Source organism: Lissotriton vulgaris, chromosome 9 (assembly GCF_964263255.1).
Source record: "Lissotriton vulgaris chromosome 9, aLisVul1.2, whole genome shotgun sequence".
Lineage (NCBI taxonomy): Eukaryota > Metazoa > Chordata > Amphibia > Caudata > Salamandridae > Lissotriton > Lissotriton vulgaris.
The window spans coordinates 1,214,706,890-1,214,729,496 of NC_141697.1; the positions used below are offsets into that span (position 1 = coordinate 1,214,706,890).

Here is a 22,607-nt window from a genome sequence, read left to right on the forward strand (position 1 = left end):
CTGACACTGAGAGGCCTTAGTGTGTGTTTTCTTGACTTCTGTTGTGAAAACATGATTGGCCCTTCACATTTCTAGGTGTAGGGAATTTCTGAAGGCCTTGCACATGTGCACTTTATGATTTTCTGACAAATTACACTTCCAATCATTTATGAAAGAATACAGAGAAGTCACAAATCTTCATAGGAAGACTATGGGCTTGAGATAGAGTTTTTACTTGGCAAATGGGCTGTCTTTCTTATGACATGTGCCATAGGACTCTAAATCAGGAGCTTTGAGTATAGCAAGTGTGCCGATAAGTTCTTCACTACATGTACAAATGAATTCACAGTTAGTGCATAAACAGCTGCTCCCAACGGCAAGATCATTTGCTGTTGTTACAACTTACCAAGCTGAACGTTCTGCAATCAAATAAGTCCCCTGTCTAGGTGATTTTATGTTTGAAATCTCTAATCTGTAAGGAACCATCTAAGCAAAATTACTCGTTTGCTTCCATTATTTTGCTTTTTTCTGAAGCCAAACTTTAGTCTGCCTGCAGAAGACTAAGGCCAGAGGCTGTCTGATAGATACTTGTCCACCTAAGCAGTTATTCCTCCATCAACAAATTGACACTAGTTACACCTGTCTTATTATTATTATTATATTTAAACTTATAAAGCGCTCAGCTACCCGTAGGTTTCCCGGCGCTAAAAACCAACAAGGGAGAGGGAAGGTCAGAGGGGAGGAAGCTACATATTAAATAGCCAATTTTTTACCTGTTTACGAAATATGAGATAATTGGGTTCTTTTCGTAACTGAAGGGGAAGAGAATTCCAAAGTGAAGGGGCTAGCCAGGCAAAAGAGCATCCTCCCATTCTGGCTTTTCTAATTCTAGGCACTGAGAAAAGGTGTTGGTTAGATGAACGCAAAGTGCGGTGGGGGCAGTGCTGGTGAACCAGGGATGTAAGATATGGTGGAGCCAGACCGGTGTTTATTTTGTGCATTATACAAAGAGCTTTAAATTTTGTGCGGTTTTCAATACGAAGCCAGTGTAGTGAGCGGACGGAGTTAGAGATAGGGGAAGTATTGGGTAATTTGCAAAGCAGTCGTGCTGCCATATTCTGGACTATTTGAAGTTTGCGGTTCACCTCTTTGCTGGCACCCAGAAGAATAATGTTACTGTAGTCCAGTCTGGAAGTGATTAAAGCCTGGACCACAGTTTTCTGGGTATCCACTGGCAGCATCCAGATGATCTTGCGCAACCACTTAATGATTGTGATGCAGGTAGAGGAAGTTTTGACCACATGGCTTTTCATAGTTAGCTGGTTGTCGAAGGTCACGCCTAAGTTGCGTGCTGATTTAGAAGGGATGGGTGGAGTGCCCATTTGAACGGGCCAATGTTAGGGTCCCCATAAAGTGGTATTATGACAGAACAGAAGAAGTTCAGTTTTCCCCCGTCTTAAATTAATACAAGGATGCTTCTGCCGGATAAGGGACTTTCTGGTTTATGACTGGCTCACAGTGACTTCTCAGAAGAGCACTGGTCCATAGAGACTTCTCAAAAGAGGAATGGTCCACAGTGACTTCTCAGAAGAGGACTGGTCCATAGAGACTTCTCAGGAGAGAAATTGTCCCAAGGGCTGTGAGATTTCTCGAAAAGACTGGTTCAAATTTCTTTACAGTATTTTCACAAAAACACACTGATGTACTGTAGTCTACCGTTCTCTGGGGTATGATTCAGAGTTTGCTGATGTCATCTTTGATCCCACCCATCCCTACCATCAATGGGCAGCCAGAAAAGTATTGCTTGAGGTGATTTTAATATTTCCTCAAATCACATTGGTTTCGGTCTGAGAGATGTAGTAATTAACTCTTACCTTTTTGATGGGTTTCAACAGTTAGCTCACAGCAATCCCTGAACTTTGTATGTGTAAACCAATACTAATCTCTCAAAGTAGGGCCCTGATTCTTGGTTTGGTCTTACCACAGCTGTTACTTTTCAAGTCTCTTCCCTGACAATTCTCAGAATCAACTCCAATTTTGATGAGAATAGAGACTGGGAAAAAGTAATTCAGGAAAAATACTCTCCCCATATTTAAGAACAATAAATCTCTATGCAAGTGCAGTCTTGTGTGTTAAGAATTTCAACAAAATGTGCATTAACATGCCCCTCTCCTGAGGCCCAGAAATTAGCTGGAAAGCAAACTCGCTCCAAAAGCTTAAGATCCTTAAAGAGGAAAACTGCCAACAGGAGTGCAGATGGAGTAAAAAGTGTGTGTCAACGTTTTTAACTGGGCTCTTTTTAAAATGAAACATCAGGATATTTTCATGATGAATCATAAATAATGGTGAACAAAATTATTTGTACAGCACCACCCGACAGGTTCTTAAAGTCGCTAAATGTTCCTATATTTATACAAAAATATAACATTTAAAAAATATTCAATGTGACCTCTTCCTTACCTGATTGCTGTCCACCTTGTAGCCATGTTTTGCAGCAAACGTTTTTCCCAATGAGATGGTGATGGCGTAGCCCACAATAGCGATGGCGAATGCATTGCCCACTACTTTGTCAAAGAGGCCAGCGTTGGGCAGTGCTGGGCTTTGCAAGCTGGGAGAAACAGGAATAGAACACAAAGAGTCGTTATTTATTTATTTGGCAGTTTCATATAGTGCCAGGCACCACTATGTGCGAAAGCGCTTTACATAGAACAGCAATAACTGAGTAGTCTTACGGACAACACAACCTAGAAGGATGTCAACAGTTAACATAATATAGGTGGAGGAAAGAGATAGAAGCTGGTATGGAAGGTGAGGGGTAGAAGAGAGATAGAGACGGTGTGTGGAGATGGGCTGGGGATGGAGTTTGCGCATGGTAGAGAGTGAAGGAGGGGAAGGAAATAGGGGACTAATAGAGTAGAATGAAGGAGGGTAGTGACAGGAGACAGAGGGAATCAGTAGGGGACACCAAGAGGAAGAAGAAAGGGGTTGCAGAGAGAGAAGGTGAAAAGAGGGTTGTAGAGGGAGTGGATAACTCAAAACAAGTGAGTAATTGGCAGGGAAGAGGATAAAGAGTCGAAGAGAGGACATAATGGAGAGGCAGGAGGAGTGGAATGACAAGAATGAATGTAAGTAAGACAGTGTGAGTGAGCACTGAAGAAACAGGGAGCTGGAAGAGAAAAACAGGGACTAGACAATGGAAAAGAACATGAAGAAGAAAGGACAAAAGGTTGACCCACAAGCAAAAGATACTAGGTAATACAGGGAATTTGGAGAAGCAAGATTTGGAAGGCAGTGAGTCTTAAACAAGCAGAAGAGATGAGTTCTCAGGTTTTGCAGACGGACATTAAGATGAGTGTTGCTTTAAAGTCCACTGGTAGTGAGTTCCAAAAGATTGCAGCACCTTAGAAATTCTAATGCTGAGCATGAGCATTTCTTAAGAATGGTGACTCGAGAAGATAATTTTTTATTCCCAATGCTCTAGAACTGCCTGACTGTTTAGGCTGAAGGGTACACAGGACCCAACCCTTTTGGCCCATAATGGGAACCCGGGAATATCATAGAATAGACACATGGTTCCGTGTGTCTCATTCACAAGTTACCATGAAGTCACGATAGAAGGATCCACTCAAGCCTTGATATCAACAATGATTTACAGTATTGATTCCCCCAATAGGTACTTCATAAATTGGAATAGCCCAGACTGTGCAGTACTCATAGGTGCAGTGATTTGAGCAATATCACTTATATACAAGAGGGATATCCACAAGGATATGCACTGTCCAGTTCAGTAAAAGCACTGATTCCTGTATTAAATGCTATGTATACTTGATAATCCCTAATCCAGTGTTGACATTTTGACCCACACCTTAATTTCAGTGGGGCTCTTCACGACAAGACATGCAGTCTGACTCACTTCAAAGCTGTGTCCAGGACAGTGTTTTCTTCTCCATATTGGGACTTGTAGTCTTTTTGATCTCATGATAACATCAAGACTACAAGTCCAAAAATGGAAACAAAAAGTCCGGACTGCAGCAGCATGGGCCTGCGAATCATAGAAGCTACAAAGAAAGTCACAATTTTAGGTTTGGCTAAGGGATGTGTTTAACTGCCGACCTGCAGATTTTCTGTTCGACTCTTGCCAGGTATTTCACCAATATGCAGTTTAGCTGAATATCAGAAGAATTAAAGTCAGTGATGACTGCCTGCCTGCAGCGAAAGCCCTCTGATGTTAAATGATGGCTTTGATATGGTTTTTCGGTCCTCCCGAGTCTATTTACATATGCAAATTTGGTGAGTTATAGTTTCCAGGCCCAGCCTGCACAGTTGGCACGCTTCCTTGCTGTCATCCCATGTCCATAGCAGGATTGCTAACAAAGTTTGGTTTCATTTGTCCCTTGGATGACCCATTGCTGTCTACAAGTGAAAACCGATAAATTGGATATTATTTTACTTGGTAAATCCTCTACCACTCATGAACCTTCAGTTTGGTGGCCTCCTGAACTCGGCCTCCGTCCACCTTAGCTAAAGAAGTCAGCAACTTGGGCTTCTCTTTCGAGGAATCACAGTCTCTTTCCACCCACATAAACAAAAGATAATCTTCTTGTTTCTACCATCCATACCTTCTAAAAAAAACTCCAATTTCCTCCTTTGTCTTCTCATCAACTTGTTGTACAGTTTTCCTCTCCAGGCTGGATTACTGCAATCCTCTCTGCTTGAGTTTTAGAGATCAATGGGTCCATATTCAACATACAGCTGTTGGATTAATCTCCCTAAATTCATTCACATTTCACACTATCTCCAAGTTTCACCGGCTCCCTGGCTCTGCTCACATCTGGTTCAAACCCATGCATCTAGTTCACAGAGCTTTTCTCAAGACTGGTAATCTTTTCCTTCAAGCCAAAATTGTTCCACATTCCCTGTCTTGTGACCTACAATTGTACTTTCTGATTGCATTGTATTCCCTTCCGTCACGACAGGCAGTGGCTTCTTCTTCCAAGCAGCCAAAATATGACCCTCACTTCCTCTATTCCTACGTCTCATGGATGATCACTTGCTTTGCAGAAAAAAATCTAACACTCAGCTTTTTTTCTATATTCTTTAAGTTCTGCTATTCTTCTATCAACTTTTCCTTTATCTCCAGGATACCCTGTTTCTCATTCATTACCAGGATACACTGTGGCGATCTACAAATGTCTATCCCCATCATAGGCCTGCTGTTACTGGACCTTCTTTCCTCCGTGACAGATCTCCTGCTGCCATGCAGGATATGAATGTCCATTCATTTAGCTCCTCTTTTCCTTCTTCTCACTTTTGTCTGCTGATTGGCTCAAGCAGACCAGGAGGCTAGACCAATGACTGTTCTCCAAAGTTGTGCAAAAGACACACTATCAATCGAGGAAGGTTTCTTAATATAAAGAACTGAACTACCCAAACAAATGTAAATCAGGTTATCATAAACATTTTGAACTAGCTTTTGTCTGAGAGGAAGAATATGTTCATAAAAACAATGCCTTTGGTTTAATAAAAGGTTTTCTAACTATTTTATTTACCTGGATGCAGGCCATATTCAGGCACCTAAAAATGGATCTATTTCTCTGTAAATCTTACTGAGTGATTCCTTCAGCTGCATATGAAAAACAGACTGAAATTAGAGCACAATGTTGTGAGTATTTTAATTTAAAAAAAAATTGAACCTTGCATGCATGATTTTGGGACATGCCCATGGAACGTGCTATAATACACAGTAGTTATGTGTCTCCTTGCAGAGGCATTGTTGTGGGTGTCGCTATGAGTGTGCATGGTTTTGTATCCACTGGCAAAGTTGTACAAAGTTCCGAATTTGTGCCCTTCTTGAAGCTTTCATATTTTGTCGATTTACCTTTTTTTGCTTTGGCAAAGTTCTTTTCTACACAGCAATAACATTTTCAGTCTAGTTGAACTTAGTTAGATTTAGGTAAGCCATGCAAAACATTTCTCTGCAAGATTGCACAAGAGAGGAACCCTGAGATCCTGATTACAAGAAGTCTGTATAATACCGACCCTTGCACAAACCATTGATAATGCAGGGGCTGGAACTATGTGTTGGGCGGAGTTTATCACACCAGATTGTTACCTAGTGTGATAAAGTAACATTTCCAAGCTACACTTTGGAGGTATACACCCTATTTTAAACTGCTAGACTTATATTAGAACATTGGAATGTTGGGGGCGCCATTGAAGACAATTCAGAGCTGTGAACAAAGGCCTCACAAAGCCCGAGGAGACTTCAACCCTCTGGGCTCTGTAAGGCCTTTGTTTTACTATTTACAACATTCTGCCCTCTAGGGGCAGAGTGTTCTAATAGCCTTAGAGCCCTCCATAGAGGGCTCTACCGGCCATTAAAGGCCTGCTCCCTTGTTAAAGGCCCTTGCCTTTGGCTCAGACCTTTACTGCTGGAGCGGGCTTTTAATGGCCAGTATAGTCCACTACAAAGGGCTTTAAGGCTATATTAGAACTTGACTATTGGACTCGAAAAAATCCCAATCCACAAGACTTTAATAGGGGCAATAGCTATTTCAACCCCTCTGAGACGTTTGTTATCAGGACCCAGCTGTTTCTCCAAAGTGTAGCTTATGGTGAAACATTTTACAACATGAATGGTTGAAAAAGTCAAGATTTTCTAACGTCTGTGGCAGACAAAATAAAATTGCAAACTTTTACATAACCCTTTTCCGAAAAAAACCTTTTGTAAATCCACTCAGCCCTAGGTTTAGACTATCTTAATTTGAATACAGGGGAGCATGCCCAGAGAAAACCCAAATCAATGGTGTTTATGAAATTACTCACCCAATAGGGATATCACCCACAGTTTCAATGCCGAACCTTTCACGCAGATTTACCCCATACGATATTCCGGTTGAGGCAATAAGCTGAAGGGATCAAAAACACATATCAATCGAGTTATAAAGGCTCTGTTACTATAAATCATTCATGTACCTTGCTTCCGAAAACGAATTAGATGGATGTTATACAAAGACATCTAAGATGTTTTATTAGGCATGCATGTTTCGAACAGATCAACAGACTTAAAACAAGCACTTGCAAAGCCAATAGGTCTGGCATTGGCCGTCAACCTTTTGCAATTCTTGTTTTATTTCATCATGGCTTTTGTAAATCGTTATTGTTCAAGAACCTCCCAGGCCCTCATCAATCTAAAAACATTGACTAAAGGTCCAAAAAAGCAGACAATACCATAGGAAGGGAACTACTTTGTGGGTGGATGTGCTCCTTGTGAAAGATAAGCATGCCATAGGTCAAAGTAAAGTCAGCCTATGGCTGAGTGGGCTGACACATTGCCCTTTGATGCATGCTGGAGTGGGTGGAAAACAAATGTTAATGATGTAACCACAGACTAATGATGAAGTCTTGCTTTAGACTTCACCTATAAGCAAGTATGTTATATACCTAATGTTAATAAAATCAAAAGGTCTTGGCTAACACAGACTTAATAAAGCCAAGTGATCTGGCATTGGCTGCCAGGCTCTTGCCTTTGAGAAAGAAGGAAGGCAAGACAGAAAGAGGGAAAGAAATCAAGAAAGAAGGCAAGCAAGAAAGAAGGAAAATCTAAAAGGTAGGAATGAAGAGAGCGAGGGCGTATAGAGGGGAGGAGAGGAAGGAAAGGAAGGAGTGAAACATGACAAGAAGGAAAGAAGAAAGGCAAGAAAGAGATGAGGGAAGGAAAGAGAAAGGAAGTGAGAGGGAGGAAAGAAGAAAGGAAGGAAAGGAAAGGAAAGGAAGGAAAGGAAAGGAAAGGAAAGGAAAGGAAAGGAAAGGAAAGGAAAGGAAAGGAAAGGAAAGGAAAGGAAAGGAAAGGAAAGGAAAGGAAAGGAAAGGAAAGGAAAGGAAAGGAAAGGAAAGAAGGAAGGAAGGAAGGAAGGAAGGAAGGAAGATTGGAAAGAAAGAAGGCAATAAGGAAAGAAGAAAGGCTAAAAAGAAAGAGGGAAAGAAAGAAGCCAAGCAAGACAGAAGGAAAAAAGAAAGGAAGGAAGGAAGAGAGCGAAAGTGGATAGAGGGAAGGAAGAACTGAAGGAATGAAAGATGGCAAGAAGGAAGGAAGAAAGTCAAGAAAGAAATGAGTGAAGGAAGATAGAGAGGAAGCAGGAGAGGGAGGAAAGAAGAAAGGAAGGAATGAGCCAAAGAACGAAGGAAGAAAGATTGAAAAAATAAGGCAAGAAGGAAAGATGAAAGGCAAGAAAGAAAGAACAGAGAAGAATGGAGTAAAGATAGCAACAATGAAGGAAAGAAGGAAGGTACAGAAACAAGGATGAAGGAAAGGTAGCAACAATAAATGAAAGAAATAATAAATAAAGGAAGAAAGAACAAAATAAAGAATGAAAGAAAGAAAGAAATAAAGAAAGAAAAAGAAGGAAAGAAAGAGGGAAAAAATGAAGCCATGGCTGAAAACATAAGAATTGATTTGGTTTAATTGGAAAGAAAAACAGAAAGAAAGAAAGAAAGAAAGAAAGAAAGAAAGAAAGAAAGAAAGAAAGAAAGAAAGAAATAGAACAACAGGGTTGGCAAGATTGACAGAAAATACTGATTAGTTTATATTCAAAGTTCATTTGAGCTGATATGAAATAGCAGCAGTCAGATAAGCATGGCCACTGCAAAAGGAATTTACAACTGCACTGTGCTCACAGCAAAAGTGTACTGCTATTCAATCAGGCTCTAAGTACGAAGGCAACACTAAAGTAATTAGAACGTGGAAACAAAAAAAACACTGACACTGAAGGGAACTACCTTGTGTATGGATGTGCTCTTTGTGAAAGAGCAAAATGCAGTCGCTCGAAGTGAAGTTAACCAGTGGTTTAAGTAGGGTGTCCCATTGACCAATGCTCTATGCTATGGTGCTTATAATTCAGGTGTAATGTCACATTCATGATCACTAATTAGACATTTGCAGGAGAAAAATATATGAACAAGTACATATACCAGAATATATTAAAACATGATATGTATTTTATTCGGATACACTTTAAAAATAATTTTTGTTATTTGGCAGCGGACACAGTACTTGAAATTTGCAGACTTATTCACAGTAGTGTGAAAACTTGGTCTTGAATAGTCGGGCAGACTTAGTGATGCAGGTCCTGTTATGAAAGTGATGAGACGCTTGTTGTAATTACGTTGCGATGAGTGGTTATTTGTGAAGAAAATATCGTTTGGACTGTTAATTTTGGAAATACAGGAGAGGATTCCTTTATCCTTACACTTCTTTATGTATATATGTGCAACTACATCATCCTGATGATGGTCCTGTGGATCTCTTAGACCAAGGGGGGACCGAAACGTCGACACCTAGCACCGTTTTGCTCATTTGTCTATTGTTTAGACTGTGCATGTGATAAAATGCTATGTTTGATTTTCATCTAATATGGTATTTAAGTTGTCCATAATCTAAGCAAAATTAGTTTTTACACTACTGTGAATAAGTCTGCAAATTTCAAGTATTGTGTCCGTTGCCAAATATCAAATAAAACATTTAAAGTGTATCGGAATAAAATACATATCATGTTTTGATATACTCTGATATATGTACATGTTCATATATTTTTCTCCTGCAAATGTCTAATTAGTGATCATGAATGTGACATTACACCTAAATTATAAGTAAATTGAAATGGTTCCTCGAGGGACAATTGTATTTTGGTATTGATTATACCCAGTCCCTAGGGGATTAATGGGTGGCTTTTTGTGATTTAGATAGTATGCTATAGTGGGCGGAATAAAATGTAATGACACAACAACAGACCAATGGATGAATAGAGGTGGCTGAATGGACCTTTAAGTAAATATACTATAGGGTTAATTTTAGTACAGTGAAAAGATCTTGGCTAACGCCATACCTAAAAAAGTCCTCAAGCTCAGTCACAGGAAGATGTTTGCCCTGGCTTGCAACTTCCTGAAATGGCTGTAAATAATTTTGTTTTGGTCTACATTTTCAACATGCAAGCATTAAATTAAACATTAATGATATGCTCAATTAATATCAATTATTATGCAAATGGCGTAACCCTGTAATTATGCAGTGAATGCTGCAGCCTTGGAATCACTAAACCCAGTGACCCAAAGCTTTGTCTGCTGTTTTATCAAGTTTATTCATGAAAGGTAAACAAAAGCTAAACATTCTATTTCCAGTCAGTGCCCTTTTTTAGCTGCACTTTGAAGAAAACCTCTAACCCAAACAAACATGTAATATTAAACAAGCTTTGACATAGCCAATAAATTGTGCATTTTAGCTGCCAATGCCGACTTATTGGCCTTGCAAATACTTTTTGGTGATGTTACTTGGTATCGGCACAAAGAGAACAAAATGCTTATTAGAGATACAGCACAGTATCAGCGAAAAAAGGCCATGATGAAGGGCATGCTTATTCGTTATCACACATATGCGTCTATTTGTTATGATGCTACAGTGGCCCTGTCTGATGATGTGTACATGTGCATGCTCTCCATTCATGCACATGCTTACTCTATAATGTAGCAGCCATTTTTTTCTACTTACCGTTCAAATATGACGGATGCAAATATGGAAGAAGCAAATAAAAAAATTATTTGAATGTGCACAAAAGCACATTTAAAATAAGGGCAGCCCATTAGCAAATAGTTGGTCCCAGACCCTGCAAAAGTTTTTAAAAATATCTTTCTTCGAGGGCAGAGGAGAAACAAGAGCAATGGGACTAGGGCATTTGGATGCACTAGAGGACCATAAGCAGGGTGGGAGAGTTCAGAAACAATGGTAAAGGCAAAACAATCCAGGCAAGGACGCATGGGAAAGCAAAAGATAAGTTGGGAAGAGTTAGGAGGAAGAACCAATGGAGAAAGTAGGGGTGGTAGGGAAGTATTAGCACTCAAACAATGAAGAAAGAAAACACATACACTTTAATGGAGTGCTTAGGTCATAGAGAAAAGTTCTTCTCTGAGTGCAAGCAGTGGAGGGACACAGGACATCCAATCAGAAAACAGTAAGAAATGTTCCAGAACCTGTCAAAAAACAATTCAACTGACCTAATATCCACTATAGTTATGCATTTTAATGTATTAGTGACAATAGGTCTTCGACTGCCTGTAGGGGAGACCAAAAATGCATAATGGTTAACATGTGTAATATGGTGCTATATTGCCATCTTGGGTTTTGGTAACATTCACAAACCACCTAGCCTCGTGGATCATAAATTTCACCAGAATACCTAGATAAAATATATACTACAGAAGTGCACTTCTGTAGTTAAGGTTGACACCTCAGTTCATAGAATATGAAACTTTTGCGCCCTTAATACCCGCCAATTTCCAGCAAATATGGAGGTTGTGTACCAAGCATGGAGATAGTTTAAAGAACTTGCCAAATTTGCAGCATTTTATTCAAACAAATCAAATGTTAAAAGGAGGTTCCCAAACCATGCCACTTTCACCAATAACATGTTTTACTATAAGAAAGTTCCTACATGCATCTTTCTGAAACTGTTGAATGAAGGTCCACCATATTTTAATGACACAGTGGCCATTCTGTCAATCTTGTTTTCTTGTTTTAGTGCATTTTCAGCTAGCCTGGGTGGACACAGAAGCAGCAATATGACTGTTCAATGCATATGATACCCACAACATTTTGCGATCACTGGAAAATTCAGATATTCGATCATGAACAACGAAACATATACAAAGATGTCCATGCATTTTTTGCACATTGATCACTGACCTGCCGTATGCTTTTGAAAACTGGAAAGCAAAATGGGGTTGCTGATGAATATCTTTCATGCTACACAAGCATTATTATGGAGTAAAAATGTACAATGTATTTTCCAGTGTACCACCTCAAAAGAAATTTCAGTTTCGATCTCATGTTTAAAAAGAAGATTGTATTTCATGAAAGATGACGTTTATGAAACTTTACTTTCCAATACAGGAAAAAAATGCTGAATGGAATTGCACCAAATTTATCAAAAATGTACTACTTTATTCAGAAAGCAAGCTTTTTGTGACTTGGTGTAATTTATTCTCAATTTCATGAAATTGGCATTCGAACAGAGCTATAGTTGATTATAAAGGAGTTAAATAGTTAGGTTTATCTGGACTGCTCATGTTCAGATGCACTCCGATTGGCAAATTTAAAGGGGACTAGTTAATCCTTATTGGTTGTCTACAAGCATATGTTGTGGCAGCCAATATGGGACTCAGGGACATGCTTCCTGCATCCTGAAAATGAATTTTAAAAATACATGATGGGTCAGCACACCCTGATGCTTCAGGGCATATACGTGAGTACCAAGGGGATCCTCTCTTGATTGGCTGGCCACAAGATGGACAGCATGCTGTAGCAGCCATTAGAGGGCTCGGGTTCATAGTCCGCATTGAAATGAATTTTAGTGAAAGCCTGTTTTTGAGGGTCTCAAAAAGGAACACATGAAGAGTAATAACAGATTTTAGTCAGAATGCAAATAATTTAAAGCTGGTGTTATACTCATTTTAGGTGAGTTTTCAGGGGATGTATGTCAGTACAACGCGATCATTTTGATCGCGGTACTTTACATCGCGGATTTTACAACGCAAGTCGTTACAACGACTTGCGTTGGAGGGCGCGGATTGAGGAATATTATAATTTTATATTCCAACACCAGTCCACGTAACAGTAGGGAAGGTGTTGGAATATAAAATTACAATATTCCTTAACCAACAGCGCCATCCAGCGCAAGTCGTAGTAACGACTTGCGTTGTAATGGCAGCGTGGTAAAGGTCGTGCGGTGTAAACACTGCGTTGTAAACGACGTTTACCGTTTTCAGGTGATTTACTCAGTGTAAAATTCCGCTCCTCTGCTGGGATTTAATGAACCGCATTTGAGAGAAAAGCAGCTTTCACTCATGATTTACTCAGAGAAGGAATGGAAGGTGCTCCAGAAGCTAAAATGGAAGCACACTATCTTTCTCAGCCATGTGAGAACAGAGTCTGATATTCTGATTAAAACATGTACTTCCAACAGCAGCCTGTCGGTTGATACCCTGTGTTCTACAGACACACAAAAGGTGATAGGAGGAGTGCTTGCAATGTGTCTAACCACTGGCAATCGCTCAGGGTAATATTCCAACCCATTGCTTTTTTGCTTACCATGCCACCTCAGCCATATGCATATTAGCCTTCACCCTGCTTCAACAGGAAGAGTCCACCCTGACCTGCCAGGCTAGGGCCTCCCTAAACCAGAACACAAGCAACCCGAGAACAGTTTCACCTTGGTTGGGGCATGTCAGTCAGGTGTAGTTTGGTTCCAGAGGCACAGTGAGCATGTGACCAATGTCTGGGCATATTGCCACTTAGAGGGGTACATCCAACACATAAAAGATGATTGGAGGAATGCGTGCAATTGGTCTTACCAATGGCAAACGCTCGGGTAGCAATTCAAACCATCACTCTTTTCCCTACCAATTCCACCCCAGTTTGCACCCAGCCACATACAAATCATTCTTGACCCAGCTCCAATAGGAACCCCACTCGGCTATGCGTCGATCGCAAGGTAAGTGGTTTAATTTATTTACTTATTTTCAGTATCCCGTCGAATGTCACTTCCACCCTAGCCCATCCACGCATCCGCCACTCCGCCTTGCTACGCCTGCCTGCACTGGCCGCCACTGCACAGTGGGTCAAAAATGTTTTTTTACAGTTTGCTGTGAATTCGGAGGATCTATGGCAAAATATTTTTTTTAAGTGCAGGCTTCTTCACTACCTCAATAAATACACCCTGGGGTGGGCCAGGGTTTGGTTGGAATTGTAATGTAGGAGAGGGGGTTCTTAGCCCTTCTCCCCAAACCTCTGGAAGGCCCTGGGGACCCCATACCCAGGGGTTGTCAGCAGAACAAAGGGAAGATCAGTGTTTGGCACCCATCCCTGAGCTTCATTAGTCCTCAGGATCCCATGCCCCAAGGATGAATATCATTGTAAAGGTGTCTTGACCTCTCTAGGCCCTGAAGACCCATCTCCCAAGGCCAATCTAAAATCAAAAGAGAGGTCAAACCCAGAAAGGCCCCTGGGACCACACCCCCTAGGCCAGCTAAATTAATGGATCCCAGGAGCCCACTGCCATGCCACAGTAGTTTCCATTTCCACAATAGCGTGGGCATGGAAATTATAGTCTGCTCCCACCTGGCAGGAGCATTTCTAAAGCTCCCACTGGGTGGAAGCAGGCATGCCTTCCTAGCTCACAAGAATGTATGAAGGGAAGGCCTGTTTGTTACCACTCAGTGGGAGCTTTAAAAATGCTTCTACCGCGTTAGAGCGACTTTTTTTTCCTGCCTGTGGTCTTGCAAGTAGGCAAACACACATGGACAGGAACAAACAAAACGGTCTGCTCCCACAAGGCTGGAGAAATGCCGGCTCCCACAGCACCTAGGATGGGTGCATGCAAGGAACTGTCAGGGCTGTGGGAGCTATGGGGCTCCACCCATTCTCCAACATACAGTTAGATGGGGTCCCCGGATGGGCACCTGGGCATCTACGCACATAGAGTGAGGCCCCAGGGGATGGGATCCTGAGGCCAGTAGGGGTTAATGGAGGTGGGCTTCACACCCCTTACCCTTAAGGACCCCAGGGGATAGGATCCTCATGGCCCCTTGTTGCTCGCAAAGGAGGGGCATTTGGCCCTTCCCCAAGCAAATATGGATTGGCCTAAGTGAATGTGGTCCCCGGGGCCAATATTGACATGACCTGTTTGCTAATAACTTGGTCACCGATTGATGAATCTCTAGGAGAATTTGCAGACCTATTCTTTTTTCTACATTGGCTGATGATTTCGAGTTTTGGAGTGATTAGTTGAGGGGCTGTAAGGAAAAAAGGGTGGTCCTAAAACACATATTTTCCACAATGCATTTTCCTTAGGCTTTTCAAACAGACGTATGACAAAATGGCAGCACAGATTTACATGAAAGTTGAATTTGTTCAGTTGTTTTTAAGTAATAAGGGGCAACAACAATGTGATATATGGGGCCCCTGTATAATGCAGGATGTTGTGGCATACAGCTGTACATGGCGATAATGAAACACAATGGTATTTGTTAATCAACACCCTTGCAAAGAGCAGCCATATTGTTTAGACGACAAATTGTGTTTGTTCTGTGTTTTAACTTCAAATGTAGCTTATTACTCTTGTTGTAATGTATAGGAAAATATAAGCCAGTTTATCAAAGTCTGTAGAGATAGGAAAAGTATTTTCATTGATTTATATATTTTTTTTAAAGTTTACGATGTACCATGATGTACCAAGGTACTTTCTCAAATGTAGCTAAAAAGTACCTCAGTAGTCTTTGAAATCTAATTTTTGTTATATATGATAAAATAAAATTAGATATAAAACAGGGTGGCTCTTAAAAGAGCCGTTTTTTTACAAAACATATTTATATGTGTTTGTCAAGCCATGTTTTGAGGTTTTAAATGAAAGCATGCTTTTCATAGGTTGAAAAATATACACTATCAGTGCAATACAGTGCTTTATTGCCACAGTTTATATTTAAAAGTCCAGCCAGACTAAATTAATTATAACTCGAGCCTTCCTCATTCACTACTTATACCCTTTCATATTACATAATTTAATAGTATGTTAAATCATATCATCCATGCATCTGAAATTTCATCATTTAGGAAAAGAGTGTGTATGGTAGAGGGCCAAGTAATAGTAAATTTAGTCTGGCTAGCAAGTTGACAACACTCTGAACTGAGGTGCGTGACTTACAGAAAGATTTGGGTGGGTGCAGCTTTACAGCAACGTAACAGTAAAAACAATCACAGTACACTAACAACAGCAGTACAATAATAACACAGAGTCTAGAGTCTAGACAGGTATTAGTCAATCACAGTGCCATAACAAAAAAGTACAGTTTCATAATTCTAGTCATTTTCATTCAGTAATGAAGTATTACGATTGCTGCGTTGTGCATCAATTCGTTTTGTAGACCTTGCGGGAGAGGTGTATGTAACTAGGTTGAGATTTCATGGTGCGGTTGATTAGCTATTTTCCTGAGGGATAAAGGTGCCAGTTGATGAGAAATTCTTTTAGCTGTCACTTGAAACTCATGAAGGAGGTGTAATACTGATATGTACTGGGAGAGAGCTCCAGAATTTGGGGGCATTGCCTGAGAAAGAGCAAGAGAGAGCTTTTTGTTTATGACTTTTGGGGAGGCTGAGAAGGAGTGTGTTGGAGCTTCTTAGGTTTCTCGATTGTCCTGCTTTCGTGAGTTTGGCTGCTAGGTAATCTGGTTTACCAGTATGTAGGGCTTTGTAGGTGAGACAGGCAGTTTTGAATCAGCAGTGTGCTTCAATGTGTAGCCACTTTAAGTTTTGCAGTGTAGGGGAGATGTGTTTCTTTGCTCGGGTGACCATTGTTGCTGCTGCATTTCGAGTGGCTCTCATGTGGGCTACGTGTGCTTTGGCTGCTCTTGTGAATGTGGCAATTCCATAGTATAGTCTTGTAATGTAGTTCCTATATTCCCAATAGGCTCTGCGCATTGGAATAATATATCCTATAGATTAGACATAAGACTGAGGTTGACTAGGTCTCTATCGAATATATTAAACTTAATAGTGAGTGCCAGCTAGCTCAGAGGTCACAGAAACTTTCTCGAATTTACAAGATTAGTTTCCGACAACCACATAAACATGACAACTTTGTTTCCCAAGAATAAGAAATATATCTCTAGAGTCGTGGAAACAATAGATAAGTATTTAACTCAGTCAATCGCGCATGCTTCATTTCTACACAGTTGCAGAGAACAGTCTTCTTTCTCATGCTAGAGAAGTGAACTGCTACAATTGTATTGCAGACTGCAAAGTATAATGGTACAGCGAGAACAATAATATAAAATAATACTGTAAGAGAATTGCATGCTTTCTAAGCCATATAAAAATACATGCATAAATCATAATTACTAAAAATACTCAGCTGGTGCTTCTAAAATACGCCTACCACAATGTACCTAATCTAAGTCTAGAACGTGCGAAGAAGTAAGTATTGTGTAGCCTGGCTTTAGTATTCTTTGCCAAGAATCAATCCAAGATTTCTCTAGGTTCTAATCAGCTCCATACCTTAGTTAGAATGAAGGAGGTCTGGTATCTCTGTCTAGGGACTCGATTTCCCAACACCCCGCAAGGGGAGCTTGGAAACACTGGAGCTGGATTCTCGGCAGGAGAAGAGACAGCTTCCTGATCAGTGCGTCAGCTGGAGGGTCGGCTTTCTTCGGCACTTGCTGTAGCGAGCTGCGTCGGGCAAGTAGATAGTCAAACTGCTCCGAACCACTGTGTCTTGCTAGAGCAAGGGGAGTTATATTTATACCTTAAAGGTGTCTAGGAATGCCTTAGCTTGACGTAAAGTTGGGCATAATAAGGTCAGGAAAGTTCTTGTTTGCAAAGTACATGAGTTCTTGGAGAAATCAATATTCGAGCAAGGGGAAGTTCCCTAACTGCTTAAGCCAATTTTCAAAGAAATCGGTATGACGTTTGGTAGGTGTGGAAGTAGCCATGCCTATATTTGGTCTGCATGGGCTATGTCTAAATAAGGGCTTGATTTCTATGCATATATAAGGGAAATACCTATATAAGGGCATGAATCAAGAGAATTCACTCGGAGCCTAAAACGCCACACAACAGTCTGGACAGAACTAGTGCTTGTGTTGTGGTTTTTAGGTCATTCAGAGGTAGGTCGAGCAGTCATTAATGTGTAGTTATAGTTAGGATGTAGTAACCACTACTACTAATAACTTTGGTGCCATTTGGTGAACCTTCATGAAACTTTTGAAAAAACTGTTTATCCACCTCCGCTCCTTCCTGGAAAGTTTTTGGGTGATCCGTCAAATGGCAGCTGTAAAAAAAGGGGGTCCAAAATAAGCTTTCCCTACACAATTTCTGTAGGGAATTTCAGACAGTGCTATAGCCAAAACAGCTGAACATAATTATACCAAATTTGGCAGAAAACTCGACTTATGATTTGGTGTAAGTTTGCTCAGCAGTTTTTGAGAAATTAAGGTTAAAAATTTATAGATATCTTGGCCGTTGGGTAAACAGGACTCCTAATAGAGTGATCCAATTGGCCAAGGGGAAAATTGTTCCCATTGGGCGCCTCGCTCCCGCTAGAGCAAAAGGGTCCAATGAGTCCCGTAGGAGTTTGCGCTCTGATCGGCTGATACTAACCTGAACACAAATTTTGAGGCCCCATTACAGAACTCGATCTCCGTGTCCTGAAAATAAAAACAAATTATGTATAAGGGAACAGGGTAGGATTTGGGGGTCATAGAGTGACCTCACTAGGTTAAAAAAATAATGTACTTTTTTTGTGCATCACTGCGACCCGGCGAGAGTCCTGTGGGAGCCAGTGCTCACCCCTAGACTACAGTTGGAGCCCCATGGTAGCCAGAGCAGCTACCCTGGCTTCCACAGGAGTCTTTTTGGGTTATGGTAAACAATTTTTAAAAATCAGGGGAGGGGTTGGTGTCCATTGGGGTTGGTAGGGTTGGCAGCCAGAGAAGTTTCATCACACATATGTTGAATAAAGGTGCTCCATTTCCAATCGCACAGCCAAAAACACTGTTTCCAAAACTCTTTTTACTTTAATCCATGTTTATTCTGTGTACTCACTGCTTCAACCAATTCTTTTCTTTTTGATTCATGGTAAACTGGTAAAGCTGATGAAAGTCCCAGTTTTTTCAAATGACACAATTATGCCCGTCCAGGCCTTTTACTGCATCACGTGGGTACATATATTTCACGATCGACAACTCAGAATTGAATAATATCCCAATGCATTTCGGGCCTTCTTTGTGCGGGGTAGTTGTCAAATTAAAATAACAAACCTGTGTTAATTAATATCTAGACCTCTGCTATTTTGGCAACAATACATACTATAAATAAACTGTGTATCCATACATCGCATTGTGAAAAAAACCAAACTCCTTCAAACTCATAACTGTTGTGACCCCTTATACGCCCTTGTGTCTCCCCAACAACCTTAACTAATGTAACATCCCGTGAGAGCTTTGTGCAATACAGTGTCCTCCCCTACATCCATCCTCGATTTCATACCTGCCAATTTCAACCGCGTTACAAAACAAAGTCCTGACCACCCAACGTGCTGATTCTCCTACAGTCTACAAACCTAACCTATTTATTCCAACTGGTGTTAAACCTCCCAAACTCTGACTTTGTGCCCCGATCATTTATCCTGTCTGCTGTGCTCAAAAACAACCCTTGTACCTGCTTCTGCTTCATCATTACTTTTAACGATTCTAAGGACTCCTTTCATTCTGACCGTGAGGCCGTACAAATGCTCAAACAACTCACTCCTGCCCATACTAACTATTTAAACTCTTCCCGTGACGTAACTACCGCAAACCACCCACCTTCATGGCTGACTACATATCCCATCTATCCCTCCGTGTCTCTTCTAATTAGCACTGTTCACCCCACGTAACCTAATCCTCGCTCCTAACTGCTACTGAATCCATTCAATTTAAATTGCTCCAAACCTGTGTGCACCCATTCACCCGTACATCAACTCCCTGCTCCTCTCCACTTACTCACTTAATATTAAAAAATATATATATAAAAATATATATATAAAAAAGTGACATCTCTACAACATAAACTGACCAATACAATCTCGTGTTTAATGTGTTTCAATATACACATGTCCATTCAATAAAACACACAACGGTCCGTAATGTATACACATTTCTCTTTCCAGTCTGTTTTGAATCCTTAAGTCCAAATGAATCATCCACTATAGACTCATTATTCCTTCGTCATTAATAAAACATAGCTTTTCTCGTGATGACGTTGTTTGTTCAATGATAATTCACTTAAATCATTCTGTTCGTTAGGTGAAAACTGCCGGTTTGAGGTATGAATATTTCAATGAAAACATTTAGGAGTGGCAGGATGCACACCTGGTTATCGGTCTCCTCAAAGTTATCATTTTTTAAGATTTGCATGCAGCCTTAATCCGTGCCTCACCTCAGCGCACGTTCACAATATTAATCACACATATGTTGCGTTACCCTGGCTCCCACAGGAGTCCTTTGGGATATGGAAAACAATTTTAAAAAATCTGGGGTACGGTTGGTGTCCATTGGGGTTGGTAGGGTTAGCAGCCAGAGGAGTTTGAAATAGGAGATTGTCACTTGCACACCAAAGGGTACAAATCAATAGTCCTGGGAGTAAACGACTTGTTTTTGACACAAATGAAACAAACTGAAGTGTGCTGCACGGTATCAGAGGGCTGCCAGTCCCTCATGTGATGTGAACGTGTGAAGTGATTCAAGATACTATGTCTGCAATGACTGTGTGTACAGCTAAAAGGATATAAATTTGCTATACCAAATTTTCAAAACTATGTACACAATCTCATGCAACATATAACAAAAACAATGGTCTCACACTGGAATCACCATTGATTTTCATTTACTTGCAATGAAACGGAAAATTTAACATGATTCAATATATGCACGTACAATTATCATTGCTTCATGATAATCAATGCGTAAAAAAACATATCGTAGTTAAAGCATTATAATGATGTAAACACAGAGAGTGACGATAGATGTTCTTCGGCCCAATGCATTTTGGGACCTCGTGTCCCTTCCTCAGGGGCCATTAGGATAACACGAAATGCTGGTACCCTGAATGACGGTGGCTGACCACGAGCTATAACACAAGGGCACAATGGTAAACTATGATTCAAGAGCGGATCACCTGGAATTACGCCAGAAATTCGTCAATCACTTCTCTCGTAACTGCGGGGCAAACTGCACTGCTGTGACAGAGGAGTTTACCACAGAGCTTGGATGCAGACAGGTGGTTGGCATAGTTACATATGTTAATAAAATCTTACTTGAATTTAAGAAAAAACCCTTACAAATTAAATGAAAAAAACAACGGTTGAAATTATGTTATAATTAGGTGACCATGTCAGTTAAAATGTAAGGGCCCGATTCACAGAACTAACTTAAGACAAATTCCTAAACTTACTACTTTTGGTATTCACAGAAGGCATTTAGAAGTAGTAAAGTTAGGATTTTGTCTTAAGTCTGTCTTAAGTCTGTGCTAGGTTTGTCTTAAGTTTGTCTTAAGTCTGTCTTAAGTCTGTCTTAAGTTTGTCTTAAGTTTGTCTTAAGTCTGTCTTAAGTCTGTCTTAAGTCTGTCCTAAGTTTGTCTTAAGTCTGTCTTAAGTCTTCCTTAAGTCTGTCTTAAGTCTGTCCTACTACATTAGGTATTCACAGAAGGCATTTAGTGGTAGTAAAGTTGCATGGTGTCTTAAGTTTGACTTAAGACAGATTCAAAACAGACTTAAGACAGATTCAAGACAGACTTAAGACAGTCTTAAGACAGTCTTAAGACAAACTTAAGACAAACTTAAGACAGACTTAAGATAGACTTAAGACAGACTTAAGACAAAATCCTAACTTTACGACTACTAAATGCCATCTGTGAATACCAAAAGTAGTAAGTTTAGGATTTTGTCTTAAGTTAGTTCTGTGAATCGGGCCCTAACAGTTTAAGCTAAAAACAAAACTTAAATTCACCAGCTATTGATGTGTTTTATCTAGGAACCCGATCAATATTGTGACCTTATGCCCCTATACAGCTATAATCAATACATATCCCTGTAATGGCATAATAATAAGAGCCATATTTTCAGTAAATCGCCTCTGCAGTCCATGACACAGCAGAAGCTACTTCCTTAGATTCCTAGAGAGCACACCGAGTTCTTTTGACACACCAAACCCCCAGCAACCTGGGAAAGCCCCGCTTGCTTTGTTTTGATTTGTAATAGAACTCCTGCGAGCACTGTAAGAATGACCAGTTCTTAGTGACATCTTTATTGACGTCTTATGTCCAACCTTACGTCAAACCCGGCACCTTTCAGGTATAAATATGCCAACGCTGCCTTAAGCAAACAAACAGTGGTGAATTCTGGAGCAGAACAGCTGTCCCCTTGCAGAGAGCCGAGCAGACGCGAGAAGCCCACGGACGATGCCCCTCCTCTTTTGACGCGCTGAGAAAGACGCTGTCTTTCCTCCTACCGAGAAAATCCAGCTCCGGCGTTTCCAGCCTACCCTTGCGGGTGACTGGGATATCGGGTCCTGAGAGGGAGGTACCAGACCTCCTACATTCTATTCCAAAGGTACGGTGCTGACTAAACCCTTAGAGAGAATTCTTGGATCAGACTCTTGGTAAAACCAACTTAACCTAAACTGCTACTTACTTACTCCCTCCCACGTATTAGGCTTAGGTCAGGTACACCGGGGTAGGCGTAGTTAGAAGCACCAGTTGAGGTTGTTAGCCAATGTATATATGAATGTATATATTGTATATATTTTATTCATTTTAACTATCTTATGGCTAAGAAACCATATCAATGCTTTTACAGTATTATTTCATAATTCTCCTTTTACTGTACGTAATTTACTTCATATTAAGTATTGCAACTGTGGCAATCCATTTCTCTTGCATGAGAAGGAAGACTGTTCAATAAATCATACCCTTTATTGAAAACGCCCGTCTCTCTCTTCTCTGCACTCTGGTGAAACTAAGAACGCACGTCTGACTGAGTGAAATAATTGTC

At 40.5% G+C, this 22,607-nt stretch overlaps 1 protein-coding gene across 2 annotated transcripts in view; it reads right to left on the bottom strand.

Annotated features, from left to right (window-relative positions):
- The window catches only part of LOC147693063 (solute carrier family 26 member 6-like), a 240,761-nt gene that overhangs the window by 113,365 nt on the left and 104,789 nt on the right, over positions 1 to 22,607 (bottom strand). For both annotated transcript variants that reach the window (XM_086936875.1, XM_086936874.1), the window contains exons 8-9: positions 6,805 to 6,887; positions 2,440 to 2,587 (exon numbers count right to left, since the gene is read on the bottom strand). In XM_086936875.1, the coding sequence (XP_086793001.1) occupies positions 2,440 to 2,587; positions 6,805 to 6,887 (231 nt within the window). The remainder of the gene's footprint in view (positions 1 to 2,439; positions 2,588 to 6,804; positions 6,888 to 22,607) is intronic.